The sequence below is a fragment of the Cherax quadricarinatus genome, chromosome 42 (assembly GCF_038502225.1).
Source record: "Cherax quadricarinatus isolate ZL_2023a chromosome 42, ASM3850222v1, whole genome shotgun sequence".
Taxonomy (NCBI): Eukaryota; Metazoa; Arthropoda; class Malacostraca; order Decapoda; family Parastacidae; genus Cherax; species Cherax quadricarinatus.
Window position 1 is genome coordinate 446,425 of NC_091333.1, and position 23,989 is coordinate 470,413.

A 23,989-nucleotide genomic window follows, 5' to 3' on the forward strand; every position below is an offset into this window, starting at 1 on the left:
GATCAGAGCCTGATCAACCAGGTTGTTGCTGCTGGCTGCACGCAAACCAACGTACGAGCCACAGCCCGGCTGGTCAGGAACCGACTTTAGGTGCTTGTCCAGTGCCAGCTTGAAGACTGCCAGGGGTCTGTTGGTAATCCCCCTTATGTATGCTGGGAGGCAGTTGAACAGTCTCGGGCCCCTGACACTTATTGTATGGTCTCTTAACGTGCTAGTGACACCCATGCTCTTCATTGGGGGGATGTTGCATCGTCTGCCAAGTCTTTTGCTTTCGTAGTGAGTGATTTTCGTGTGCAAGTTCGGTACTAGTCCCTCTAGGATTTTCCAGGTGTATATAATCATGTATCTCTCCCGCCTGCGTTCCAGGGAATACAGGTTCAGGAACCTCAAGCGCTCCCAGTAATTGAGGTGTTTTATCTCCGTTATGCGCGCCGTGAAGGTTCTCTGTACATTTTCTAGGTCAGAAATTTCACCTGCCTTGAAAGGTGCTGTTAGTGTGCAGCAATATTCCAGCCTAGGTAGAACAAGTGACCTGAAGAGTGTCATCATGGGCTTGGCCTCCCTAGTTTTGAAGGTTCTCATTATCCATCCTGTCATTTTTCTAGCAGATGCGATTGATACAATGTTATGGTCCTTGAAGGTGAGATCCTCCGACATGATCACTCCCAGGTCTTTGACGTTGGTGTTTCGCTCTATTTTGTGGCCAGAATTTGTTTTGTACTCTGATGAAGATTTAATTTCCTCGTGTTTACCATATCTGAGTAATTGAAATTTCTCATCGTTGAACTTCATATTGTTTTCAGCAGCCCACTGAAAGATTCGGTTGATGTCCGCCTGCAGCCTTGCAGTGTCTGCAATGGAAGACACTGTCATGCATATACGGGTGTCATCTGCAAAGGAAGACACGGTGCTGTGGCTGACATCCTTGTCTATGTCGGATATGAGGATGAGGAACAAGATGGGAGCGAGTACTGTGCCTTGTGGAACAGAGCTTTTCACCGTAGCTGCCTCGGACTTTACTCTGTTGACGACTATTCTCTGTGTTCTGTTAGTGAGGAAATTGTAGATCCATTGACCGACTTTTCCTGTTATTCCTTTAGCACGCATTTTGTGCGCTATTACGCCATGGTCACACTTGTCGAAGGCTTTTGCAAAGTCTGTATATATTACATCTGCATTCTTTTTATCTTCTAGTGCATTTAGGCCTTTGTCGTAGTGATCCAATAGTTGAGACAGACAGGAGCGACCTGTTCTAAACCCATGTTGCCCTGGGTTGTGTAACTGATGGGTTTCTAGATGAGCGGTGATCTTGCTTCTTAGGACCCTTTCAAAGATTTTTATGATATGGGATGTTAGTGCTATCGGTCTGTAGTTCTTTGCTGTTGCTTTACTGCCCCCTTTGTGGAGTGGGGCTATGTCTGTTGTTTTTAGTAACTGTGGGACAACCCCCGTGTCCATGCTCCCTCTCCATAGGATGGAAAAGGCTCGTGATAGGGGCTTCTTGCAGTTCTTGATGAACACGGAGTTCCATGAGTCTGGCCCTGGGGCAGAGTGCATGGGCATGTCATTTATTGCCTGTTCAAAGTCATTTGGCGTCAGGATAACATCGGATAGGCTTGTGTTAACCAAATTTTGTGGCTCTCTCATAAAAAATTCATTTTGATCTTCGACTCAGTCTGGTTAGCGGCTTGCTAAAAACCGAGTCATATTGAGACTTGAGTAGCTCACTCATTTCCTTGCTGTCATCTGTGTAGGACCCATCTTGTTTAAGTTGGGGCCCAATACTGGACGTTGTTCTCGACTTTGATTTGGCATAGAAGAAATACTTTGGGTTTCTTTCGATTTCATTTATGGCTTTTAGTTCTTCCCGTGATTCCTGACTCTTATAAGATTCCTTTAGCTTGAGTTCGATGCTTGCTATTTCTCTGACCAGTGTCTCCCTACGCATTTCAGATATATTGACCTCTTTTAGCTGCTCTGTTATTCTTTTCCGTCGCCTGTAAAGGGAGCGCCTGTCTCTTTCCATTTTACATCTACTCCTCCTTTTTCTTAGAGGAATAAGCCTTGTGCATACATCGAGTGCCACCAAGTTAATCTGTTCTAGGCATACGTTGGGGTCTGTGTTGCTTAGTATATCTTCCCAGCTTATATCGGTTAGGACTTGGTTTACTTGGTCCCACTTTATGTTTTTGTTACTGAAGTTGAATTTGGTGAATGCTCCCTCATGACTAATCTCATTATGTCGGTCTGGGGCTCCGCGCATACATGTCTGAACCTCAATTATGTTGTGATCTGAGTATATTGTTTTTGATATGGTGACATTTCTTATCAGATCATCATTGTTAGTGAAGATGAGGTCTAGTGTATTCTCCAGTCTAGTAGGCTCTATTATTTGCTGGTTTAAATTGAATTTTGTGCAGAGATTTAAAAGCTCGTGTGAGTGTGAGTTTTCATCAGAGCTGCCTCCTGGTGTTATTACTGCAACAATATTATTTGCTATATTCCTCCATTTCAGGTGCCTTACGTTGAAATCCCCCAGGAGCAAGATGTTGGGTGCAGGAGCTGGAAGATTTTCCAGACAGTGGTCAATTTTTAACAGCTGTTCCTGGAATTGCTGGGATGTTGCATCCGGAGGCTTGTAGACTACCACAATGACTAGGTTTTGGTTCTCGACCTTTACTGCTAAAACTTCCACTACATCATTTGAGGCATTTAGCAGTTCTGTGCAAACAAGTGACTCTGCAACTTACAGGCCAACCCCCCCCCCTTTTGCCTGTTCACTCTGTCACATCTGTATAGGTTGTAACCTGGGATCCATATTTCGTTGTCCAAGTGATCCTTTATGTGGGTCTCAGTGAAAGCCGCGAACATTGCCTTTGCCTCTGCAAGTAGTCCACGGATGAAAGGTATTTTGTTGTTTATTGCTGGCTTTAGACCCTGTATATTTGCAAAGAAGAATGTCATCTGACTGGTGGTATTGTTGGTACTGGGAAGGGGGGGGAATTTTTTCTCCTGGTGAAGATACTTGTCTAGTTTCCTCTTGAAGGCTTCAACACTTGTTCCAGCAGTGTTTCTGATATCTTCTGGTAAGATGTTGATACAGTGTTCCCTTATTGTCGCCATCGCACCCCTGCTCCTCACTGGGTTTATTTTACACTTCCTCCCATATCTCTCATAGTGTGAAGATTTGGGACCAAGCCCTCGAGTACCTTCTAGGTATATATTATCATGTACCTCTCTCTCCTCCGCTCCAATGAGTACATGTTCAAGACTTACAGGCGTTCCCAGTAGTTTAGGTGCTTTACTGGTTCAATGTGAGCCGTAAACAATCTCTGTATTTGTTCCAGCTCGGATATTTCTCCTGCCCTGAACGGGGCCATCATCACTGAGCAATATTCTAAATGAGGGAGCACTAGCTATTTGAAGAGTGTCACCATTGGCATTGTTTCCATTGTTTTGAAAGTTCTCAATACCCACCCAGTCATCTTCCTGGCTGTCGTGATCTTTGTCTTGTTATGGTATTTAAAAGAAAGGTCCGCTGACATAATTATTCCTAGGTCTTTTACGTGTTCCTTACATTCTATTTGGTGACCCTCTTGAGTTTTGTATATAGTGCTCCTTTTGAGTTCTTCATTCTTTCCATACCTAAGCAGCTGGAACTTATCACTGAACGTCATGTTGTTTTCCACTGCCCACTGGAAAACCCTGTTTATGTCTTCCTGTACTTTTTCAGTGTCCAGTGTCTAGTGTCCAGGACACATACACCACTCTTGTACTTTTCTACAATTTCTTTCTTGAATTCTATCATGTTTCTCACTTTCTTTACCAAAGGGCTGGCACTAGGAGCTTTCTTTGGGTCCATGGTGGCTTATTTCCTGTTTTCACAGTTGCACTTAATAAACAACCACAAAAAACAATGGATTATAATGAAATGTTTGGATGAATGCACGGAGTCTTGCTCACTCACCGTGAGCGACAGCCAGACTGATTCAAGCACACAGCGAGCGGGCGGACGCATCCAATACGGCTGATTTTCGAGTTGCCAACCGAAATCCAGGATAGAATTTCAGCCAAAAAAGCGACCGAAATCCAATTTGGCCAATATCTGGAATGGCCGATATCAGAAGGTCCCCTGTACATATTTAGAATGAAAATTCAAATTTCTAGACAATTAATCAAGGTAAGGAATTTCTAGTTAAGTGGGCATTTACTGTAATTATGCATAAATTGCAGATAAAAAAAAATTTAAGACAATATATAAAACCAATTCATGCATAATCCAAAAATGATAATTTACTTACTGTCCTGGGTTTTGATTCCTTCATCGTTGTAAGAGTATTGGAGATGTAAGAAGCCAAGCCACAAAGAGAGGCTATGGAGGTGATGATTTGCTCATAGCGGCGTTCATGGGCCCCTGTCCAAAAATGTGCTCCCACTATCCATGGCACAATCTGTCATACATGAAAAACAATAAAATTTTTTAAATAAAATGTAATACCTCTACTTGTATATATTTTTTAAATTAAATAATGGTTTCCAACAACTGTAACAGAGTATTAAAGAAGAATTAAAGAGTGGTTAAAACAAGGCACATACCACATCTAGTATCGGGCCCTTGCTCAAACAGATGGGACTTACACAAAATGACAACCAAGAAATGAGAGAGATACTAAAATCCTAATATGATTCTATTTAGCGAGTCATTAATCAGTCTAAAGATCGACAATCCAAATGATTTTTTCATGAATGAGCCTCAAAACTTCATCAATGTATGCCAGATTTCCAACATTACCCTAACTCTGATAGACAATGAGAAAGCCATTGACAACATGCCCATGCACTCAGCCCCAGGCCCAGACTCATGGAACTCTGTGTTCATTAAGAACTGCAAGAAACCCCTTTTGCATGCCCTAAGTATACTATGGAGAAGGAGCTTAGACATGGGTGAAATTCTACAGTCAATAAAAACGACAGATATAGTCCCACTCTATAAAGGTGACAGCAGAGCATTAGCTAAGAACTATAGACCAATAGCTCAAACATCCTACATCACAAAAATCTTAAGAGTGCTAAGAAGTGCGACTGCAAACCACCTGGATTCCCAAAATCTGCACAATCCAGGGCAGCATAGGTCCAGAGCAGGTTGCTTCTGCCTCTTGCAACTACTGGATCACTATGATATGGTCTTGGATGCACTAGAAGAAAAACAGAACGCATATGTAATATACACAGACTTTGCAAAAGCCTTTGACAAATGTGATCATGGCGTAATAGTGCACAAAATATGTGCCAAAGGAATAACTGGCAAAGTGGGGAGATGACTCTTCAACTTTCTAACAAATCAAATACAGAGAGTAGTGGTAAACAGAGTTAAATCAGAAGCTGCCATAGTGTAAAGCACTGTTCCACAAGGCACAGTACGTGCCCCCATCCTGTTCCTCATCCTCATATCAGACATAGACAGAGATGTAATCCACAGCACAGTGTCATCCTTAGCAGACAATACTAGGATCTGCACGAGACTGTCGTCTATAGAGGACACAGTTTGCCTCCAAGAAGATATAAACCACGTTTCCAATGGGCAACGGAAAACAATGTGATGTTCAATGAAGACAAATTCCAACTAGTACTACGTTATGGAAAACTGGAGGAGATAATAATTACAACTGAGTATACTATAAACTCTGATCATACAATAGAGCGGAAAAATAATGTGAGGGACCTGGGAGTGGTAATGTTTGAGGATCTCACTTTCGAGGATCACAACAGTGCCACAATCACAACTGCAAAAAAATGATAGGATGGATATTGAGAACATTCAAAACAAGGGATGCCAAGCCAATGATGACCCTTTCCAAATCACTCGTTGACTCTAGGTTGGAATACTGCAGGTGAAATTGCCAATCTAGAGAGTGTACAGAGAACTTTTACTGCACATATAAGTTTCATCAAACACCTCAGCTACTGGAAACACTTGGAAGCACTTGACTTGTACTAGCTGAAACACAGGTGAGATATATCATAATCTACACTTGGAAAATCCTAGAAGGAATGTTCCTGAATCTGCACACAGAAATCACTCCCTACGAAAGTAAAAGACTGGGCAGGCAGTGCAAAATACCCTCACAAATATCTGAACACATTCACTTCTTCCATACTTCCTCCCTCCAACGTGATACCCAATTTTTCTTTACCTAACTCATTTGATACCCTCATCACCTTACTCTTATCTATGTTCACCTTCAACTTTCTTCCTTTACACACCCTCCCAAACTCGTCCATTAACCTTTGCAACTTCTCTCTAGAATCTCCCAAAAGCATAGTACCAGCAGCAAAAAGTAACTCTATAAACTCCCATTTTGCATTTGATTCCCCATAATTTAATCCTACCCCTTTCCTCAACACCCTAGAATTTACTTTTTTGACAACCCCATCAATAAATATGTTAAACAACCATGGTGACATTACATGTCCCTGTGTAAAGCCTACTTTTACTGGAAAGTAATCTTCCTCCCTCCTACACACCCTAAGGAGGGCCTATCCTCATAAAAACTTGTTTACAGCATTTATTAACCTAATACTTATTCCATACACTTGCAACATATGCCACACTGTTCTCACATCCACCTTATCATTGCCTTTTCTAAATCCATAAATGCAATGAAAACTTCCCTACCTTTACCTAAATATTGCTCACTATGGTTCAAGGTAAACACCTGGTCTACACATCCCTTACCTACCCTACCCCACACATCCCCTACCTAAACTTAATAGATTATACCTTGCCTGTGTCATATCTTATTAAATTTTACATTTAAAAAGGAAAAATTATAATTTAAAAAAAGTGGCTGAAAAACTTTTCTGTATTAAAGTAAAATAAGAAAAGTGATGGAAAATGTCACTGGGCAATGCCACCAGTGGAGTACCACAAAGTACTTCTATAATGCTTATAATTTATATCAATGTCAGAAAAAATATAAAAACATATAAAACTGTTTCAAAACTTGCAAGACTCAGACAAACTGAGCAAATGCTGTAAAAAATGGATACGCAATGACTTTTAATATAAAAGCATATGTGATGGAGATAAGAAAATGGAGAGCATTTTGCAGGAATTACTCCTATTTAAGCTATAAAATTACACTGGCTCACCAGTGGGGTCTTGCCAACCAGCACTGAATACAATATCTCAGAGAAATATTGTTTTACCACCTCTCCTACTGCCCCAAAAATTAAGTGAAAGGTGCATACAGGCCTACTGAAAATGATAAATCATGTAATAATAATAATTAAGCCCTCTTAGAAAATGATCTTAACAAAATAACTTAAAATTATCACCAGAAAATTATTTAGCCACGTGCAATATTACATAACTTTAAGATAGCCTTAACCCTTTGAGGGTTTTGGTCGTACTAGTACGTCTTACGCGTAGGGGTTTTTGACGTACTAGTACGCATAAATTCTAGTGGCCTCAAATCTAGTGGGAGAAAGCTGGTAGGCCTTCATATGAAAGAATGGGTCTATGTGGTCAGTGTGCACAGTCTAAAAAAAATCCTGCAGCACACAGTGCATAATGAGAAAAAAAAAACTTTGACCATTTTTTTGGAATAAATCAGCGACTTTGCAGTGTATTTTCGTATGGTATTTATTGTTGTATTCTAGTTTTCTTGATCTCATTTTATAGAATGGAAGACATATTACAGAAATTGAGATGATTTTGACTGGTTTTACAATGAAAGGTGCCTTGAAATTGAGCTCAAAGTAGCAGAAATGTTCGATTTTTACCAAACTTCAAAAGTAAACAAATCGTGCCAAGCGTGCAATACACGTCAACTGGTGAGTCTAATATTCTTTCACAAGTGCACCAATAATATTTATACCATTTTTTACACTAATGCAGTAGTCTGCATAACAGTAAATCTTATATTTTTTGAGAATAAAAATTCAAAGTGAAAAGCAAAAGAATATAAGAGGGGCCTTGAGACGTGACTAATGACTAGAGGAAATGTCATTTTAGTGCCAGGAATGTCTTTCTTGTTTATTCTGGACCCTATTCGGAAATTGGCATCTTTTGAAATTTGTGTGAAATTGGCAAAATTGTTAAATTCTGACCACTGTACTGGATAGTTGAATTTCATAAATGGGTGGTTTCTTGCACCCATTCGATAGAAAAAATGGAGTTCTAGCGAAATATTCATGTTTTTTGTCGACTAGTACAGTGAAATCGGCCGAAAATGGGGCTTAAAGTGGGCAAAATCGCCGATGCGTAAACATCGCCGAGACCGCTAACTTTGCAAGAGCATAATTCCGTAAGTTTTCTATCAAATTTCAAACTTTTGGTGTCTTTATGATCGGGAAAAGATTCTCTATCTTTTCATAAGAGAAAATAATTTTTTTTTTTTTAAATTTGGCCGACCCTGAGAACGAGTTTCGGAGAGGGCCTGTCGACCCTCAAAGGGTTAAGTACATGCAAAGAAATCAGTAATGATTTTATTTTCAACAAACCAGCCATCTCCGACCGAGGAAGGGTGATCCAAAAAAAAGGAGAAATACTTTCACCATCACTCACTCCATCACTGTCTTCCAGAGGGGCACCAATACTACAGTTCAAAGCTGCAAATATCCCCCACACCTTCAGAGTGCAGGCACAGTACTTCCCACCTCCAGGACTCAAGTTCAGCTAACTGGCTTTCCTGAATCCCCGCAGATTAAATTATAAGCAAATATATTATAGCTAAAGTAGAAAGCATGTCTCTTATGTGGTACTTAAGTTTAAAAACTTTTTTTTTTTTAACATGCTGGCCATCTTCCACTGAGGCAGAGTGACCCAAAAAAGAAATATTCACCATCACTCACTCTGGTGGCCTGGTGGTTAACGCTCTCGCTTCACACGGTGAGGGCCTGGGTTCGATTCCCAGCCAGAGTAGAAACATTGGACGTGTTTCTTTCCACCTGTTGTCCATGTTCCCCATCAGTAAAATGGGTACCTGGGTGTTAGTCGACTGGTGTGGGTTGCATCCTGGGACACTGACCTAAGGAGGCCTGGTCACAGACCGAGCCGCGGGGGCGTTGACCCCCGAAACTCTCTCCAGGTAAACTCCAGGTTATCACTGTCTTGCCAGAGGTGCACAGATATGACATATAAACATAAAATTAGTCCATTCATGCAACAAAATGGATCTAGAATTAGGTAAAGAGCTGTATGAAGACTGGAAACCTTAAATCTGATTTCATAGAAAGATAAAGAGGATATAACCAAACTGAAGCTTACTAAAGGCTATTAGAAAGAAAAATCTTTGGGAATCAGTGTTATTGCTGTTATTATTATTACAGCTTTTCCTCACTTTGCAATGTACTTGTTACCAATGATTCAGACTTACGATGGGCTCTCTGACCAGTATGCATACCTAAATAATGTGTATTAGAGCTGATTTCCTCTATTCTGTTTATTACAATATACAGTACACTACTGTGTATAAACATTTAAAAGTATGTATACCAAAAATGTTATAAATGGTACAAAAGTGACATTAAAACAATATCAAAGATGGTTGACACAAACAAACTCCCATTACACTATGCTCCTCACTTAGCGACAAATTCGTTTACTGACGTGGTCTTAGGAACGGAACTCCATCGTTTAGTGAGGAGAGGCTGTATGATGATAATGATAGATATTATTATTATTATTATTATTAATTATTATTATTATTATTATTATTATCACACTGGCCGATTCCCACAAAGGCAGGGTGGCCCGAAAAAGAAAAACTTTCACCATCATTCACTCCATCACTGTCTTGCCAGAAGGGTGCTTTACACTACAGTTTTTAAACTGCAACATTAACACCCCTCCTTCAGAGTGCAGGCACTGTACTTCCCATCTCCAGGACTCAAGTCCGGCCTGCCGGTTTCCCTGAACCCCTTCATAAATGTTACTTTGCTAACACTCCAACAGCACGTCAAGTATTAAAAAGCATTTGTCTCCATTCACTCCTGTCAAACACGCTCACTCATGCCTGCTGGAAGTCCAAGCCCCTCGCACACAAAACCTCCTTTACCCCCTCCCACCAACCTTTCCTAGGCCGACCCCTACCCCGCCTTCCTTCCACTACAGACTGATACACTCTTGAAGTCATTCTGTTTCGTTCCATTCTCTCTACATGTCCGAACCACCTCAACAACCCTTCCTCAGCCCTCTGGACAACAGTTTTGGTAATCCCGCACCTCCTCCTAACTTCCAAACTACGAATTCTCTGCATTATATTCACACCACACATTGCCCTCAGACATGACATCTCCACTGCCTCCAGCCTTCTCCTCGCTGCAACATTCATCACCCATGCTTCACACCCATATAAGAGCGTTGGTAAAACTATACTCTCATACATTCCCCTCTTTGCCTCCAAGGACAAAGTTCTTTGTCTCCACAGACTCCTAAGTGCACCACTCACCCTTTTCCCCTCATCAATTCTATGATTCACCTCATCTTTCATAGACCCATCCGCTGACACGTCAACTCCCAAATATCTGAATACATTCACCTCCTCCATACTCTCTCCCTCCAATCTAATATCCAATCTTTCATCACCTAATCTTTTTGTTATCCTCATAACCTTACTCTTTCCTGTATTCACTTGTAATTTTCTTCTTTTGCACACCCTACCAAATTCATCCACCAATCTCTCCAACTTCTCTTCAGAATCTCCCAAGAGCACAGTGTCATCAGCAAAGAGCAACTGTGGCAACTCCCACTTTATGTTTGATTCTTTATCTTTTAACTCCACGCCTCTTGCCAAGACCCTCGCATTTACTTCTCTTACAACCCCATCTATAAATATATTAAACAACCACGGTGACATCACACATCCTTGTCTAAGGCCTACTTTTACTGGGAAATAATTTCCCTCTTTCCTACATACTCTAACTTGAGCCTCACTATCCTCGTAAAAACTCTTCACTGCTTTCAATAACCTACCTCCTACACCATACACCTGCAACATCTGCCACATTGCCTCCCTATCCACCCTGTCATACGCCTTTTCCAAATCCATAAATGCCACAAAGACCTCTTTAGCCTTATCTAAATACTGTTCACTTATATGTTTCACTGTAAACACCTGGTCCACACACCCCCTACCTTTCCTAAAGCCTCCTTGTTCATCTGCTATCCTATTCTCCATCTTACTCTTAATTCAACAGACTTATCCCCCTATAATTTTTGCACTCTCTTTTGTCCCCTTTGCCTTTATACAAAGGAACTATGCATGCTCTCTGCCAATCCCTAGGTACCTTACCCTCTTCCATGCATTTATTAAATAATTGCACCAACCACTCCAAAACTATATCCTCACCTGCTTTTAACATTTCTATCTTTATCCCATCAATCCCGGCTGCCTTACCCCCTTTCATTTTACCTACTGCCTCACGAACTTCCCTCACACTCACAACTGGCTCTTCCTCACTCCTACAAGATGTTATTCCTCCTTGCCCTATACACGAGATCACAGCTTACCTATCTTCATCAACATTTAACAATTCCTCAAAATATTCCCTCCATCTTCCCAATACCTCTAACTCTCCATTTAATAACTCTCCTCTCCTATTTTTAACTGACAAATCCATTTGTTCTCTAGGCTTCCTTAACTTGTTAATCTCACTCCAAAACTTTTTCTTATTTTCAACAAAATTTGTTGATAACATCTCACCCACTCTCTCATTTGCTCTTTTTACATTGCTTCACCACTCTCTTAACCTCTCTCTTTTTCTCCCTATACTCTTTCCTCCTTGCATCACTTCTACTTTGTAAAAACTTCTCTTATGCTAACTTTTTCTCCCTTACTACTCTCTTTACATCATCATTCCACTAATCGCTCCTCTTCCCTCCCGCACCCACTTTCCTGTAACCACAAACTTCTGCTGAACACTCTAACACTACATTTTTAAACCTACCCCATACCTCTTCGACCCCATTGCCTATGCTCTCATTAGCCCATCTATCCTCCAATAGCTGTTTATATCTTACCCTAACTACCTCCTCTTTTAGTTTATAAACCTTCACCTGTCTCTTCCCTGATGCTTCTATTCTCCTTGTATCCCATCTACGTTTTACTCTCAGTGTAGCTACAACTAGAAAGTGATCTGACATACCTGTGGCCCCTCTATAAACATGTACATCCTGAAGTCTACTCAATAGTCTTTTATCTACCAATACATAATCCAACAAACTACTGTCATTTCGCCCTACATCATATCTTGTATACTTATTTATCCTCTTTTTTTTAAAATATGTATTACCTATAACTAAACCCCTTTCTATACAAATTTCAATCAAAGGGCTCCCATTATCATTTACACCTGGCACCCCAAACTTACCTACCACACCCTCTCTAAAAGTTTCTCCTACTTTAGCATTCAGATCCCCTACCACAATTACTCTCTCACTTGGTTCAAAGGCTCCTATATATTCACTTAACATCTCCCAAAATCTCTCTCTCTCCTCTACATTCCTCTCTTCTCCAGGTGCATACACGCTTATTATGACCCACTTTTCGCATCCAACCTTCACTTTAATCCACATAATTCTTAAATTTACACATTCATATTCTCTTTTCTCCTTCCATAACTCATCCTTCAACATTACTGCTACCCCTTCCTTTGCTCTAACTCTCTCAGATACTCCAGATTTAATCCCATTTATTTCCCCCCACCGAAACTCCCCTACCCCCTTCAGCTTTGTTTCGCTTAGGGCCAGGACATCCAACTTCTTTTCATTCATAACATCAGCAATCATCTGTTTCTTGTCATCCATGCACATTCAAGTATCCCAGTTTTATATATTATTATTATTATTATTATTATTATTATTATTATTACATTGAAGAGAAAGAACTAAACCAGTTGGGATCAAAGCCTGGGGAATGGGAGGCAATCAGGTTTGATCTGAGGATGATTCGGATTAAGAGCCTTTCACCAGCAACAGGGCACAAACCAACAACAGGGAAGACACAAACAACTAAACTGCATAAGCCGTGTAAAAATGGTAGCAAGATGTACTTTTTCCAAAAGCATATTTTAATTATAGTTTCAAGTGAACTAGACTTCAAGATAAGATTTTACATGCAACAACTACTGAAAACTATATAAAAAATATATAAAAATGTGAAAGCACAGGTGTTGTCCCATTCATGTACTCACGAACATACAATGCCAGACATATTCTTCCTAAACTAACCTGTGGTACCAAATAATCACAGAGGGTTACTGTGATGCCCATCACTGAGAATAAGGTCAGCATTGAAGGCTCTATATACCATATTGAACTGTAAAAAATACGTATATATTACAAATGGTATTTACATTATGTTTTATCTAACGTAAACAGTTTATATCCAGACCAAAACATCGGACTAAAAAATTATTAATTTCCATGCTTTATTTATATGTACATGTAAATAAGAAAAAGTTTTGGAGTGAGATTGACAAGTTAAGGAAGCCTAGAGATCAAATGAATTTGTCAGTTAAAAATAGGAGAGGAGAGTTATTAAATGGAGAGTTAGAGGTATTGGGAAGATGGAGGGAATATTTTGAGGAATTGCTAAATGTTGATGAAGATAGGGAAGCTGTGATTTCGTGTATAGGGCAAGGAGGAATAACATCTTGTAGGAGTGAGGAAGAGCCAGTTGTGAGTGTGGGGGAAGTTCGTGAGGCAGTAGGTAAAATGAAAGGGGGTAAGGCAGCCGGGATTGATGGGATAAAGATAGAAATGTTAAAAGCAGGTGGGGATATAGTTTTGGAGTGGTTGGTGCAATTATTTAATAAATGTATGGAAGAGGGTAAGGTACCTAGGGATTGGCAGAGAGCATGCATAGTTCCTTTGTATAAACGCAAAGGGGACAAAAGAGAGTGCAAAAATTATAGGGGGCTAAGTCTGTTGAGTATACCTAGTAAAGTGTATGGTAGAGTTATTATTGAAAGAATTAAGAGTAAGACGGAGAATAGGATAGCAGATGAACAAGGAGGCTTTAGGAAAGGTAGGGGATGTGTGGACCAGGTGTTTACAGTGAAACATAAAAGTGAACAGTATTTAGATAAGGCTAAAGAGGTCTTTGTGGCATTTATGGATTTGGAAAAGGCGTATGACAGGATGGATAGGGGGGCAATGTGGCACATGTTGCAGGTGTATGGTGTAGGAGGTAGGTTACTGAAAGCAGTGAAGAGTTTTTACGAGGATAGTGAGGCTCAAGTTAGAGTATGTAGGAAAGAGGGAAATTATTTCCCAGTAAAAGTAGGCCTTAGACAAGGATGTGTGATGTCATCGTGGTTGTTTAATATATTTATAGATGGGGTTGTAAGAGAAGTAAATGTGAGGGTCTTGGCAAGAGGCGTGGAGTTAAAAGATAAAGAATCACACATAAAGTGGGAGTTGTCACAGTTGCTCTTTGCTGATGACACTGTGCTCTTGGGAGATTCTGAAGAGAAGTTGCAGAGATTGGTGGATGAATTTGGTAGGGTGTGCAAAAGAAGAAAATTAAAAGTGAATACAGGAAAGAGTAAGGTAATGAGGATAACAAAAAGATTAGGTGATGAAAGATTGGATATCAGATTGGAGGGAGAGAGCATGGAGGAGGTGAATGTATTCAGATATTTGGGAGTGGACGTGTCAGCGGATGGGTCTATGAAAGATGAGGTGAATCACAGAATTGATGAGGGGAAAAGGGTAAGTGGTGCACTTAGAAGTCTGTGGAGACAAAGAACTATGTCCTTGGAGGCAAAGAGGGGAATGTATGAGAGTATAGTTTTACCAACGCACTTATATGGGTGTGAAGCATGGGTGATGAATGTTGCAGCGAGGAGAAAGCTGGAGGCAGTGGAGATGTCATGTCTGAGGGCAATGTGTGGTGTGAATATAATGCAGAAAATTCGTAGTTTGGAAGTTAGGAGGAGGTGCGGGATTACCAAAACTGTTGTCCAGAGGGCTGAGGAAGGGTTGTTGAGGTGGTTCAGACATGTGTAGAGAGAATGGAGCGAAACAGAGTGACTTCAAGAGTGTATCAGTCTGTAGTGGAAGGAAGGCGGGTAGGGGTCGGCCTAGGAAAGGTTGGAGGGAGGGGGTAAAGGAGGTTTTGTGTGCGAGGGGCTTGGACTTCCAGCAGGCATGCGTGAGCGTGTTTGATAGGAGTGAATGGAGACAAATGGTTTTTAATACTTGACGTGCTGTTGGAGTGTGAGCACAGTAACATTTATGAAGGGGTTCAGGGAAACCGGCAGGCCGGACTTGAGTCCTGGAGATGGGAAGTACAGTGCCTGCACTCTGAAGGAGGGGTGTTAATGTTGCAGTTTAAAAACTGTAGTGTAAAGCACCCTTCTGGCAAGACAGTGATGGAGTGAATGATGGTGGAAGTTTTTCTTTTTTGGGCCACCCTGCCTTGGTGGGAATCGGCCAGTGTGATAATAAAATAAGTATAAGGGAATTAGGTTGCATTTTCTCGTGTATGTACATTTCAAAACTTTATTAGTTTTTACAATACATTAATTTATTTTGAATACATCTGCATTTAGGGCGTGTAGGAGAGAGGGAGATTACTTCCTGGTAAAAGTAGGTCTTAGACAGGGATGTGTAATGTCATGTAATGTACTTCCCATTTCCAGGACTCAACTCCGGCTCACTGGTTTCCCTGAATCCCTTCACAAAATATTACCCTGCTCACAATCGAACAGCTCGTCAGGTCCCAAAAACCATTCATTTCCATTCACTCCTGTCTAACATGCTCACATGTGATTGCTGGGAGTCCAAACCCCTTGCCCATGAAACCTCCTTTACCCCCTCCCTCCCTTTTCGAGGACGACCCCTACCCCGCCTTCCTTCCCCTACAGATTTCTATGCTCTCCAAGTCATTCTACTTTGATCCATTCTCTCTAAATGACCAAACCACCTCAACAACCCCTCTTCAGCCCTCTAATACTTTTAGTAACTCCACACCTAATTTCCACACTCCAAATTCTCTGCATAATATTTACACCACACATTGCCCTTAGACAGGACATGTCCAATGCCTATGTTAACACGTGAATAACTTTTAATATTTTTGGTCTCAATTGCCCCACTGATGGTATAAAAGCTTTTATTCTGCTTGCAATACTGTATATCATATGAGTTTTCAGATCCTCCTCACACAACTAAATGTTATATAATAATATTTAAGGTTTAGAAACGTACAGAAAATCATCAAGATCATCAGTATTGTCTTACAGAAACAGTGTTGTGACTGCTGATATAGATATAAATGGATAATAGTGTTTTTCCCATATGAGTAGCGAGTGCATGAAACACAGCACCTCGCGCCAGCCTTCCAGCTCACGCCGCAGTGTTTTAACACGGCGGTCCTGAAAGCAAGAGAAAATTATAAAACCATTTGTAATTACCGTAAATACTACAAAAGCCCTATATGCTGCTGTTTTATGAATCTAAATATGCATCTGTTTCATTATTATACTGGAACAGTACAAGAGTGGCATCAGCAGTACTCGTTCAATTAACAGTGCAAGAAAATCAATTCTCAAGCCTACAGCAACATTAACTGGACTGGGCAGTCTGAGCCCTAAAATCAAAAAGAAACTTTTACACAAATACAATTTTCTTTCTTTTATTCAGTACAAAATAATGTAGTTTATATGTAATAAAACATTGGTAGGCACAAAAGAAAGCCACCAGTATGCAATGCATTTCAGGTAAACTAATCTTAGTGCATAAATACTATTAAGAGTTAGACATAGACTATTAAGTATGATTTCTTATGTAGTTAACTATAATCAAATTCACAATAAGAGAGGAGGTGAGGCTGTCTAATAAGAAGCAACTGCTGATGAAACCATTAAAAATTATGTTTTATTAAATTATTCTTAGTTCCTCATATACGTTGAGTCATATCGTTAAGATGTTCTTCAGAATACTAACACATAACCCAAGAAAGTCAAGCAGCGTAGATTATTTCTTTACGGATCCTCTATTCCTCCTCCCAAGCCAAAGTCAGCTTCTGGGGTGAAGCAATATGGCACTAGAAGAGCCAGAAATAAAAAGAAAGCAATATATATAAAAAAAGAAAAAGTATTGGCATTAAGAAAATTGTGAGCAATTTAAAGAAAAAGTAATTTTACGTAGAAAATTAGGGTGTATGGGGGAAAGGGAGGGTGAGAAGTGTGGCTGTGCTCAATGAAATAAACAAAATTATGTAAGAAAATTATATTGGCATTAATTTTAACTAAAAAAAAAAACTATGTAACAAAAAGTGGGATCAGAAAAGCAAAATACTCAGGGCATCACAACTCTTTGCATCAATGGCAACCCAACACAAGGGGTGCCCATACTACACCACTACTACATTACTGATACATTGGCAGTTCAGCTCTGCTGATACCCAGCAGTCATAGGTCACACTTGAATCATACTGATTGTGACCAGATCTACTTGGAGTTCATTACCTTGTAACTTGTTCTGCTACCAAAACTTTGGGGTCTAGTTCCTGGACCCATTATGTACCTCTATAATTCTTTGACTACTGCCCACAGGATGGGTATGGGGTGCATAATACAGGTATTAAACTGTGTGTGACTCAGGAGTACAACCGTTAGCATGTGCTTTCTTTTTCTATTAATAAGTGTAGGTAGGTAAGGTAGTGTGAGGTGGTGGAGCAACAAAGGCTGCAACAGTTGTACTCACTTGATCTTGCATCACATCCATTGTAGTTTGTTTACAAGAGTTTCCTGAGAGACTTTTGTACCAACTCCACAATCTCTATTTTCTCACTTATATTTGTTTCAGCATCCAGCGACTACTGGTACGATAGTTATGAACACTCGGGGCACCCAGCTGCTTCCATCTGGTATGATGACAGTGTTCTGTATATTGTAATTTGTGAGAGAAGAGAGAAGCGGGTGTAGATGTGCGTGGAAAAGCCCCTTTAGTACCAGTGTGGCGCTGTCACACCCGCCTGCGCTTGCGCACCATTACTGTTTCTCATTATTTTCAAATATTGAGACGCATTTCATATCCACACTAAGTAAAGTTTATGTAGGCACAGGTACACATAAGTATAATTATCATACTAAGTATAAATTACCTAGGGTAACCCCCAAAAGTCAGACATCACAGTCATCACAAATTGCAAACACCCTCTGTCTATACACTTTTATTTATTTATTTATTTATTTACTATTAATTTGGACATGATACATAGATGCAAAGAAATACAGTGGTTAAGTGTAAAATGCCAAAAGCCCCTTGTATGCAGAGCATTATGGGCAGGCTTAAAATTAACTTAAGATTAACTAAGCAATGATATATTCAGTGGTAAAACATTATTGTAAACAGATGACAATTAAGCACAAATGAGTATTTCAAAGACAGGTCATATGGTCAGTTACTGAGTTGCTGTGCATTCATAAGAAGAAGAACGAAGGAACACTGCAGAAGGCCTACTGGCCCATGCGAGGCAGGTCCAAGTCCCTACCGGCTTAAGCCAATGCACCCAACCTAGTCAGGTCAGGTCACATTGACTTAAGGGAGGAACACGGCAACCGACCTGTTAGCACAAGCTATCAGGTCCAACTCACACCCACCCACATCTACTCATGTATTTATCCAACCTATTTTTAAAGCTACACAACGTTCTGGCCTCTATAACGGTACTTGGGAGTTTGTTCCACTCATCCACAACTCTATTACCAAACCAGTACTTTCCTATATCCCTCCTGAATCTGAATTTTTCCAACTTAAAACCATTGCTGCGAGTCCTGTCTAGGCTAGATATTTTCAGCACACTATTTACATCCCCTTTATTTATTCCTGTCTTCCACTTATAAACCTCAATCATATCCCCCCTAATTCTACGTCTTTCTAGAGAGTGCAGTTTCAGGGCCCTTAGTCTATCCTCATAGGGAAGGTTTCTGATACATGGGATCATCTTTGTCATCCTCCTTTGTACATTTTCCAGAGAATTTATATCCATTCTGTAATACGGTGACCAAAACTGTGCAGCATAATCTAAATGAGGCCTAACCAAGGATGTATAGAGTTGAAGAACAACCTGAGGACTCCTATTATTTATGCTTCTTGATATGAAGCCAAGGATTCTATTAGCTTTATTGCGAACACTTATGCACTGTTGTCTTGGTTTCAGATTACTGCTAACCAGAACTCCTAAATCTTTTTCGCAATCCGTAATATTAAGATCTACATTATTTAGTTTATATGTGGCATGGTTATTGTCCTGTCCAACATTTAGAACTTTGCATTTGTCTATATTAAACTGCATCTGCCACTTCTCCGACCACTGCATCAGTCTATTCAAATCTTCCTGGAGTGCTCGAATGTCCTCGTCAGAATGAATTCGACGGCCTATTTTGGTGTCATCGGCAAACTTGCCGATGTCGCTCTTTATGCCCTCATCTATGTCGTTTATGTAGATTGTGAACAGCAGGGGGCCCAACACTGACCCCTGTGGAACACCGCTCGTGACGCTTCCCCACTCTGATTTCTCCCCATTTATGCAAACTCTCTGCTGCCTATTTGTCAACCATGCCTCTATCCAGGAAAAAATTTCTCCTCCTATTCCATGTGCTTTAATTTTCCTCAATAGTCTCTGATGTGGGACCCTGTCAAAAGCCTTACTGAAGTCCATATACACAATATCATATTCATTACCATGATCTACCTCCTCAAATACCTTAGTGAAAAAAGTTAATAAATTCGTAAGGCAGGAACGCCCCTTTGTAAAACCATGCTGAGATTCGTTGATTAATTTATGCTTTTCAAGGTGGCTACGAACTGCCTCGGCAATTATTGATTCCATAAATTTTCCCACTATGGAGGTTCGGCTTATTGGTCTATAGTTCGAAGCTAAGGACCTGTCACCTGTTTTGAAAATAGGTATCACATTTGCCATTTTCCACTTATCTGGCACCATGCCAGTTTGTAGTGATATGTTGAAAAGATTAGCCAAAGGTGTGCTAAGCTCCTCTTTACATTCCTTTAGAACCCTTGCATACAGTTCATCAGGGCCTGGGGATTTGTTAGGTTTTAATTTATCTATTTGCCTAAGGACCATGTCACTTGTGACCCTAATAGTGCACAGTTTATTATCGTCCTGTTCTACATAATTTATCATTACTGGAATATCGCTGGTATCCTCCTGTGTAAAAACTGAGAGGAAGTATGTGTTAAAAATTCTACACATTTCCTTATCACTGTCAGTGAGCTGACCCGAGGAACTTTTGAGTGGGCCTATCTTGTCCCTGATCTTACTTCTGTATACCTGAAAGAATCCTTTTGGGTTAGTCTTCGATTCTCTTGCAACTTTAACCTCATAATCTCTATTTGCTTTTCTAATTCCCTTTTTTATTTCTCTCTTTAACTGAATATATCGATTTCTTAATTGCCCCTCTCCTCTTTTGATTTGCCTATATATGCCTCTCTTTTGACCAATCAGATATTTTAATCTATTGTTCATCCATTTAGGATCATTTTTGTTTGATCTGATTTCCCTATTTGGAACATAATTTGACTGAGCAGCTAGAACTATGCCCTGGAAAGCATCATATCGGCAACCATCACCACCTACCTGACCCCTAGTCAGGTCATTCCAGTTCAGCCCACCTAAGTAATTTTTCAGTCCTATGAAATCAGCCAAGCGAAAGTCAGGGACGGAGACTTGATTGCCATTATTAGGGGAATTCCATGATATGTTAAAACTGAGTGATTTGTGATCACTCTCCCCAAGCTCATCATTAACCTCAAGATTATTAATTAGTGTTTCCCTACTGGCAAGAACCAAGTCAAGGAGGTTATTTCCCCTAGTTGGCTCTGTCACAAACTGTTTTAAAAAACAATCCTGGATCGTATCAAGAAAGTCACCCGACTCTAAATTTCCTGTCAAATTGCTCCAGTCAATCTGTCTATAGTTGAAATCTCCCATTAGCACAACATTTTCGTATGTAGATGCCTTACGAATTTCGTCCCATAGAAGTTTACTGCACTCCCTATCAAGATTTGGGGCCCTGTAAATCACACCCAAAATTAGTTTTTCTCGGCCCTCGAGAAGCTGTAACCAAACAGATTCAGTGGCTGACGCTTCTAATTTAATATCTTGTCTAACACAACAATTTAAATTGTCTCTGACATACATCGCTACTCCACCACCTTTCCTGTTGACCCTGTCAGAATGGAGTATTCTGTTAGGTAATGTAATTAAAAAAAACAAAGTTTGATAGGGTCACAGGTTAAACATTTATGTGATACAATTATTCAGTATTTATTTAGTTGTGGGTGATTAATCCTATGTGATAAACGGTTTTGAAAACCGACAAGTTGAAGACTGAGACACTTATGCAACATGTGGGAATCTTTATGAATGAAACATTTCTCCGCATAGTGGCTTCATCAGTCCATTACAACGCAGAGAGGGGTAAGGAGAGAAGGACTTTGACGTAATCAGTCCCTCAGCCTGGAATCGATGTGTTCAGTTCATCACTCTTGTAGAAAGTACAGCATATGGCAGAAGAAGTGGCTTATATACTGTAGTCAGGTGGGTGGAAGCAGGAGGAGACGGGATCACAGTGGAATCATCCACTAGTGTAAGTAGATCTTCGTCGAAAGGTTGGACAAGTATTGAAGAATTCCTTGTATCAAGTTCCCATGATGTTGCAGTGTCTGACAGATGTAATAAATGGTTTTGAAAACCACAAGAGTGATGGACTGAACACATCGATTCCAGGCCGAGAGACTGATTACCTCAAACTCCTCCTCTCCTTACCCCTCTCTGCTTTGTATGAGACTGATGAAGCCACTGTGTGGTGAAACGTTTCCTTAATAAAGATTCCCATATATTGCATTAGTGTCTCAATCTTCAACTTAATCCTATCTCAGCTATCTATACACTTAATCCTATCTCAGCTATCTATACACTTAATCCTATCTCAGTGTATAATAATATCCTACTTCCAAGTTATAATTGCAAGTTCCTTATTTCTTTTCAAATCTAATCTTATACTTAGTCATCATCACATCTCAAGAACCCCTATGGAAAAGTCATTTCGTCAAGAGACTGTGGAGACAGTGTGGACACAGTGTGGAGGAGACAGTGTGGACACAGTGTGGAGGAGACAGTGTGGACACTGTGGAGGAGACAGTGTGGAGGAGACACAGTTGTAAATACTCAACGTTCTTCATATATAAGGCCAACCAGATGAAACTAGATTGGTGAGACCCATAGAGTTTTGCACTATATTTGAGAGATAAACAGCCAATAATGATTTTTCAGGGGAGGTACATAAGTTTAGGTCTGGCTCACATATTACAGAAACCAATGCATTGATCTGTCAACATTGGTCATGCAGTAGATAGCATTCAATGAGAGCAAATTATGAGAACAAAACTATTCGTCAAGTACACGTTTCAACATCACGATGACCAGCATATTCAAATTCCTCATTCCCTTGCAAGTTTACAATGTGGCTGACATATTTTAAGAAATATATTTACATAGGTAGCTTACAGTGAAGGGTTTACATTGATGTGTAGTGCAAAGAGAGCTACTATCATGCCTTGGCATTTGTTATGTAATATACTGTTCAGGAGTGCGTCACTTTCTGAAAAGCCTGTAGTTAAAATTAGTCAGCTGTTACTGTGGATGTACAGAGATAATTGAAGGTCACAGAACAAAGTCGCTTTAGACTCCTGTCATTTAGATATGTGCCATGAGTAGCAACTAGGGTATCTTCATGAATGCGATGCCCTTATCACAAAGAATTCAAGATAAGATAGTCACGGGTACTATTCCACCAGCATCCAACCAATGACAGGCATTGATGTGTGTACTCAGTCCCTAAGTGTTTTGTATCTTGGTGGAGGAAGGTGCATCCTGTGCACTTCCAGAAGCGGACATTGCTTCGTGGTTCAGCGTCAGATATCACAGCAGGTAATACTGTTTATTAATTAACAGCAGGTAATACTGTCTATTAATTAACAGCAGATAATACTGTCTATTAATTAACAGCAGGTAATACTGTCTGTTAATTAACAGCAGGCAATACTGTCTATTAATTAACAATAACACTACCTGTTGATGGTTCCGGGAATCAGTGATTCTGAAGCCTTGATAAATGAGACACATTTGTAACACTTGGATATGAACATTTGTATCTTTATTGTAGACGTTTCGCCATCCAGTGGCTTTATCAATACAAATTCAAGGAGATGAATGGAAGACAGTAGAACTATATACAAAAGATGAGATAATCAGTCCATCAGGCTTGGAGTTGATGTGAAGAGCACCGTAGTCGTAAAGATTCTGGAGCACAGGCATGTATGTAAGTATGTACGTATAACGTTCGCCAAGGCCGGGGTCCTGGCACGGGTCTTAATAAACCATACCACGGATGGGGTTTGCTTGCAATCGTGCCATTACGATTTCGTGAGTCATGCTGACGGGTCTTAATCTTGCGAAGACTCGTCCCTGGCTCCCGAAGGAGAAAGGGCTTTGCAATGTTGCAGCATTGGCTGCTCAAGCACTGTTCTGGACATTTCATCTGGCGCGTCTCATAAGCGACAACGCCGTCTGTAACATGAACATTGAATTTATTTCATTTTATTTTATTTTATTTATTTTATTTATTTTATGTCTTTGCAAACAGTACATTGAGATTTTGTATTTACAATAGTGGGTTGCAATGCAAGGAGAGCCTCCATTATGCCTAGGCATTCAATTCAATTTAATTCAAGTTTATTCTCTATAATGGTTACAATGTGGGGTTTACAGGTTTTGGGTATTGTGTGGTTTACATGTTATAAAATACTAATTACAGAGGGGGCCACTCGGACACCTAGCATGGCTAGGCATTTCGAGCAGGCTTAGATTAATTCTTAACATTAAATCCTTACAGATTATAGTATTAAGGCTAAGTGACTACATCATAATTTGTGAGTTTAGCAATG

The 23,989-nt window shown here is 40.1% G+C and overlaps 2 protein-coding genes across 6 annotated transcripts in view; one reads left to right on the forward strand and one right to left on the reverse strand.

Moving 5' to 3' along the window:
- Arl6IP1 (ADP-ribosylation factor-like 6 interacting protein 1) overlaps window positions 1-18,001 on the reverse strand; it is a 74,010-nt gene extending 56,009 nt beyond the window's left edge. For 2 of the 4 annotated variants that reach the window (XR_011393061.1, XR_011393062.1), the window contains exons 1-4: window positions 17,482-17,627; window positions 16,253-16,386; window positions 13,235-13,322; window positions 4,302-4,451 (exon numbers count right to left, since the gene is read on the reverse strand). Coding sequence is in view for 2 of the 4 variants with exons in the window: in XM_070093181.1 (XP_069949282.1) it covers window positions 4,302-4,451; window positions 13,235-13,322; window positions 16,253-16,386; window positions 17,482-17,532 (423 nt within the window). In the remaining 2 variants the exon portion in view is untranslated. Of the gene's footprint in view, window positions 1-4,301; window positions 4,452-13,234; window positions 13,323-16,252; window positions 16,387-17,481; window positions 17,628-17,719 lie in introns of those variants that run through there. The other 2 variants (XM_053786250.2, XM_070093181.1) reach the window with 2 other exon arrangements.
- Window positions 18,002-22,818: 4,817 nt separating this feature from the next.
- Window positions 22,819-23,989, forward strand: part of LOC128695563 (arylsulfatase H) — a 29,827-nt gene continuing 28,656 nt past the window's right edge. Inside the window, exon 1 of one of the 2 annotated variants that reach the window (XM_070093182.1) lies at window positions 22,819-22,973. The gene's annotated coding sequence lies outside the window, so the exon portion shown is untranslated. The remainder of the gene's footprint in view (window positions 22,974-23,989) is intronic. The other variant, XM_053786251.2, reaches the window with a different exon arrangement.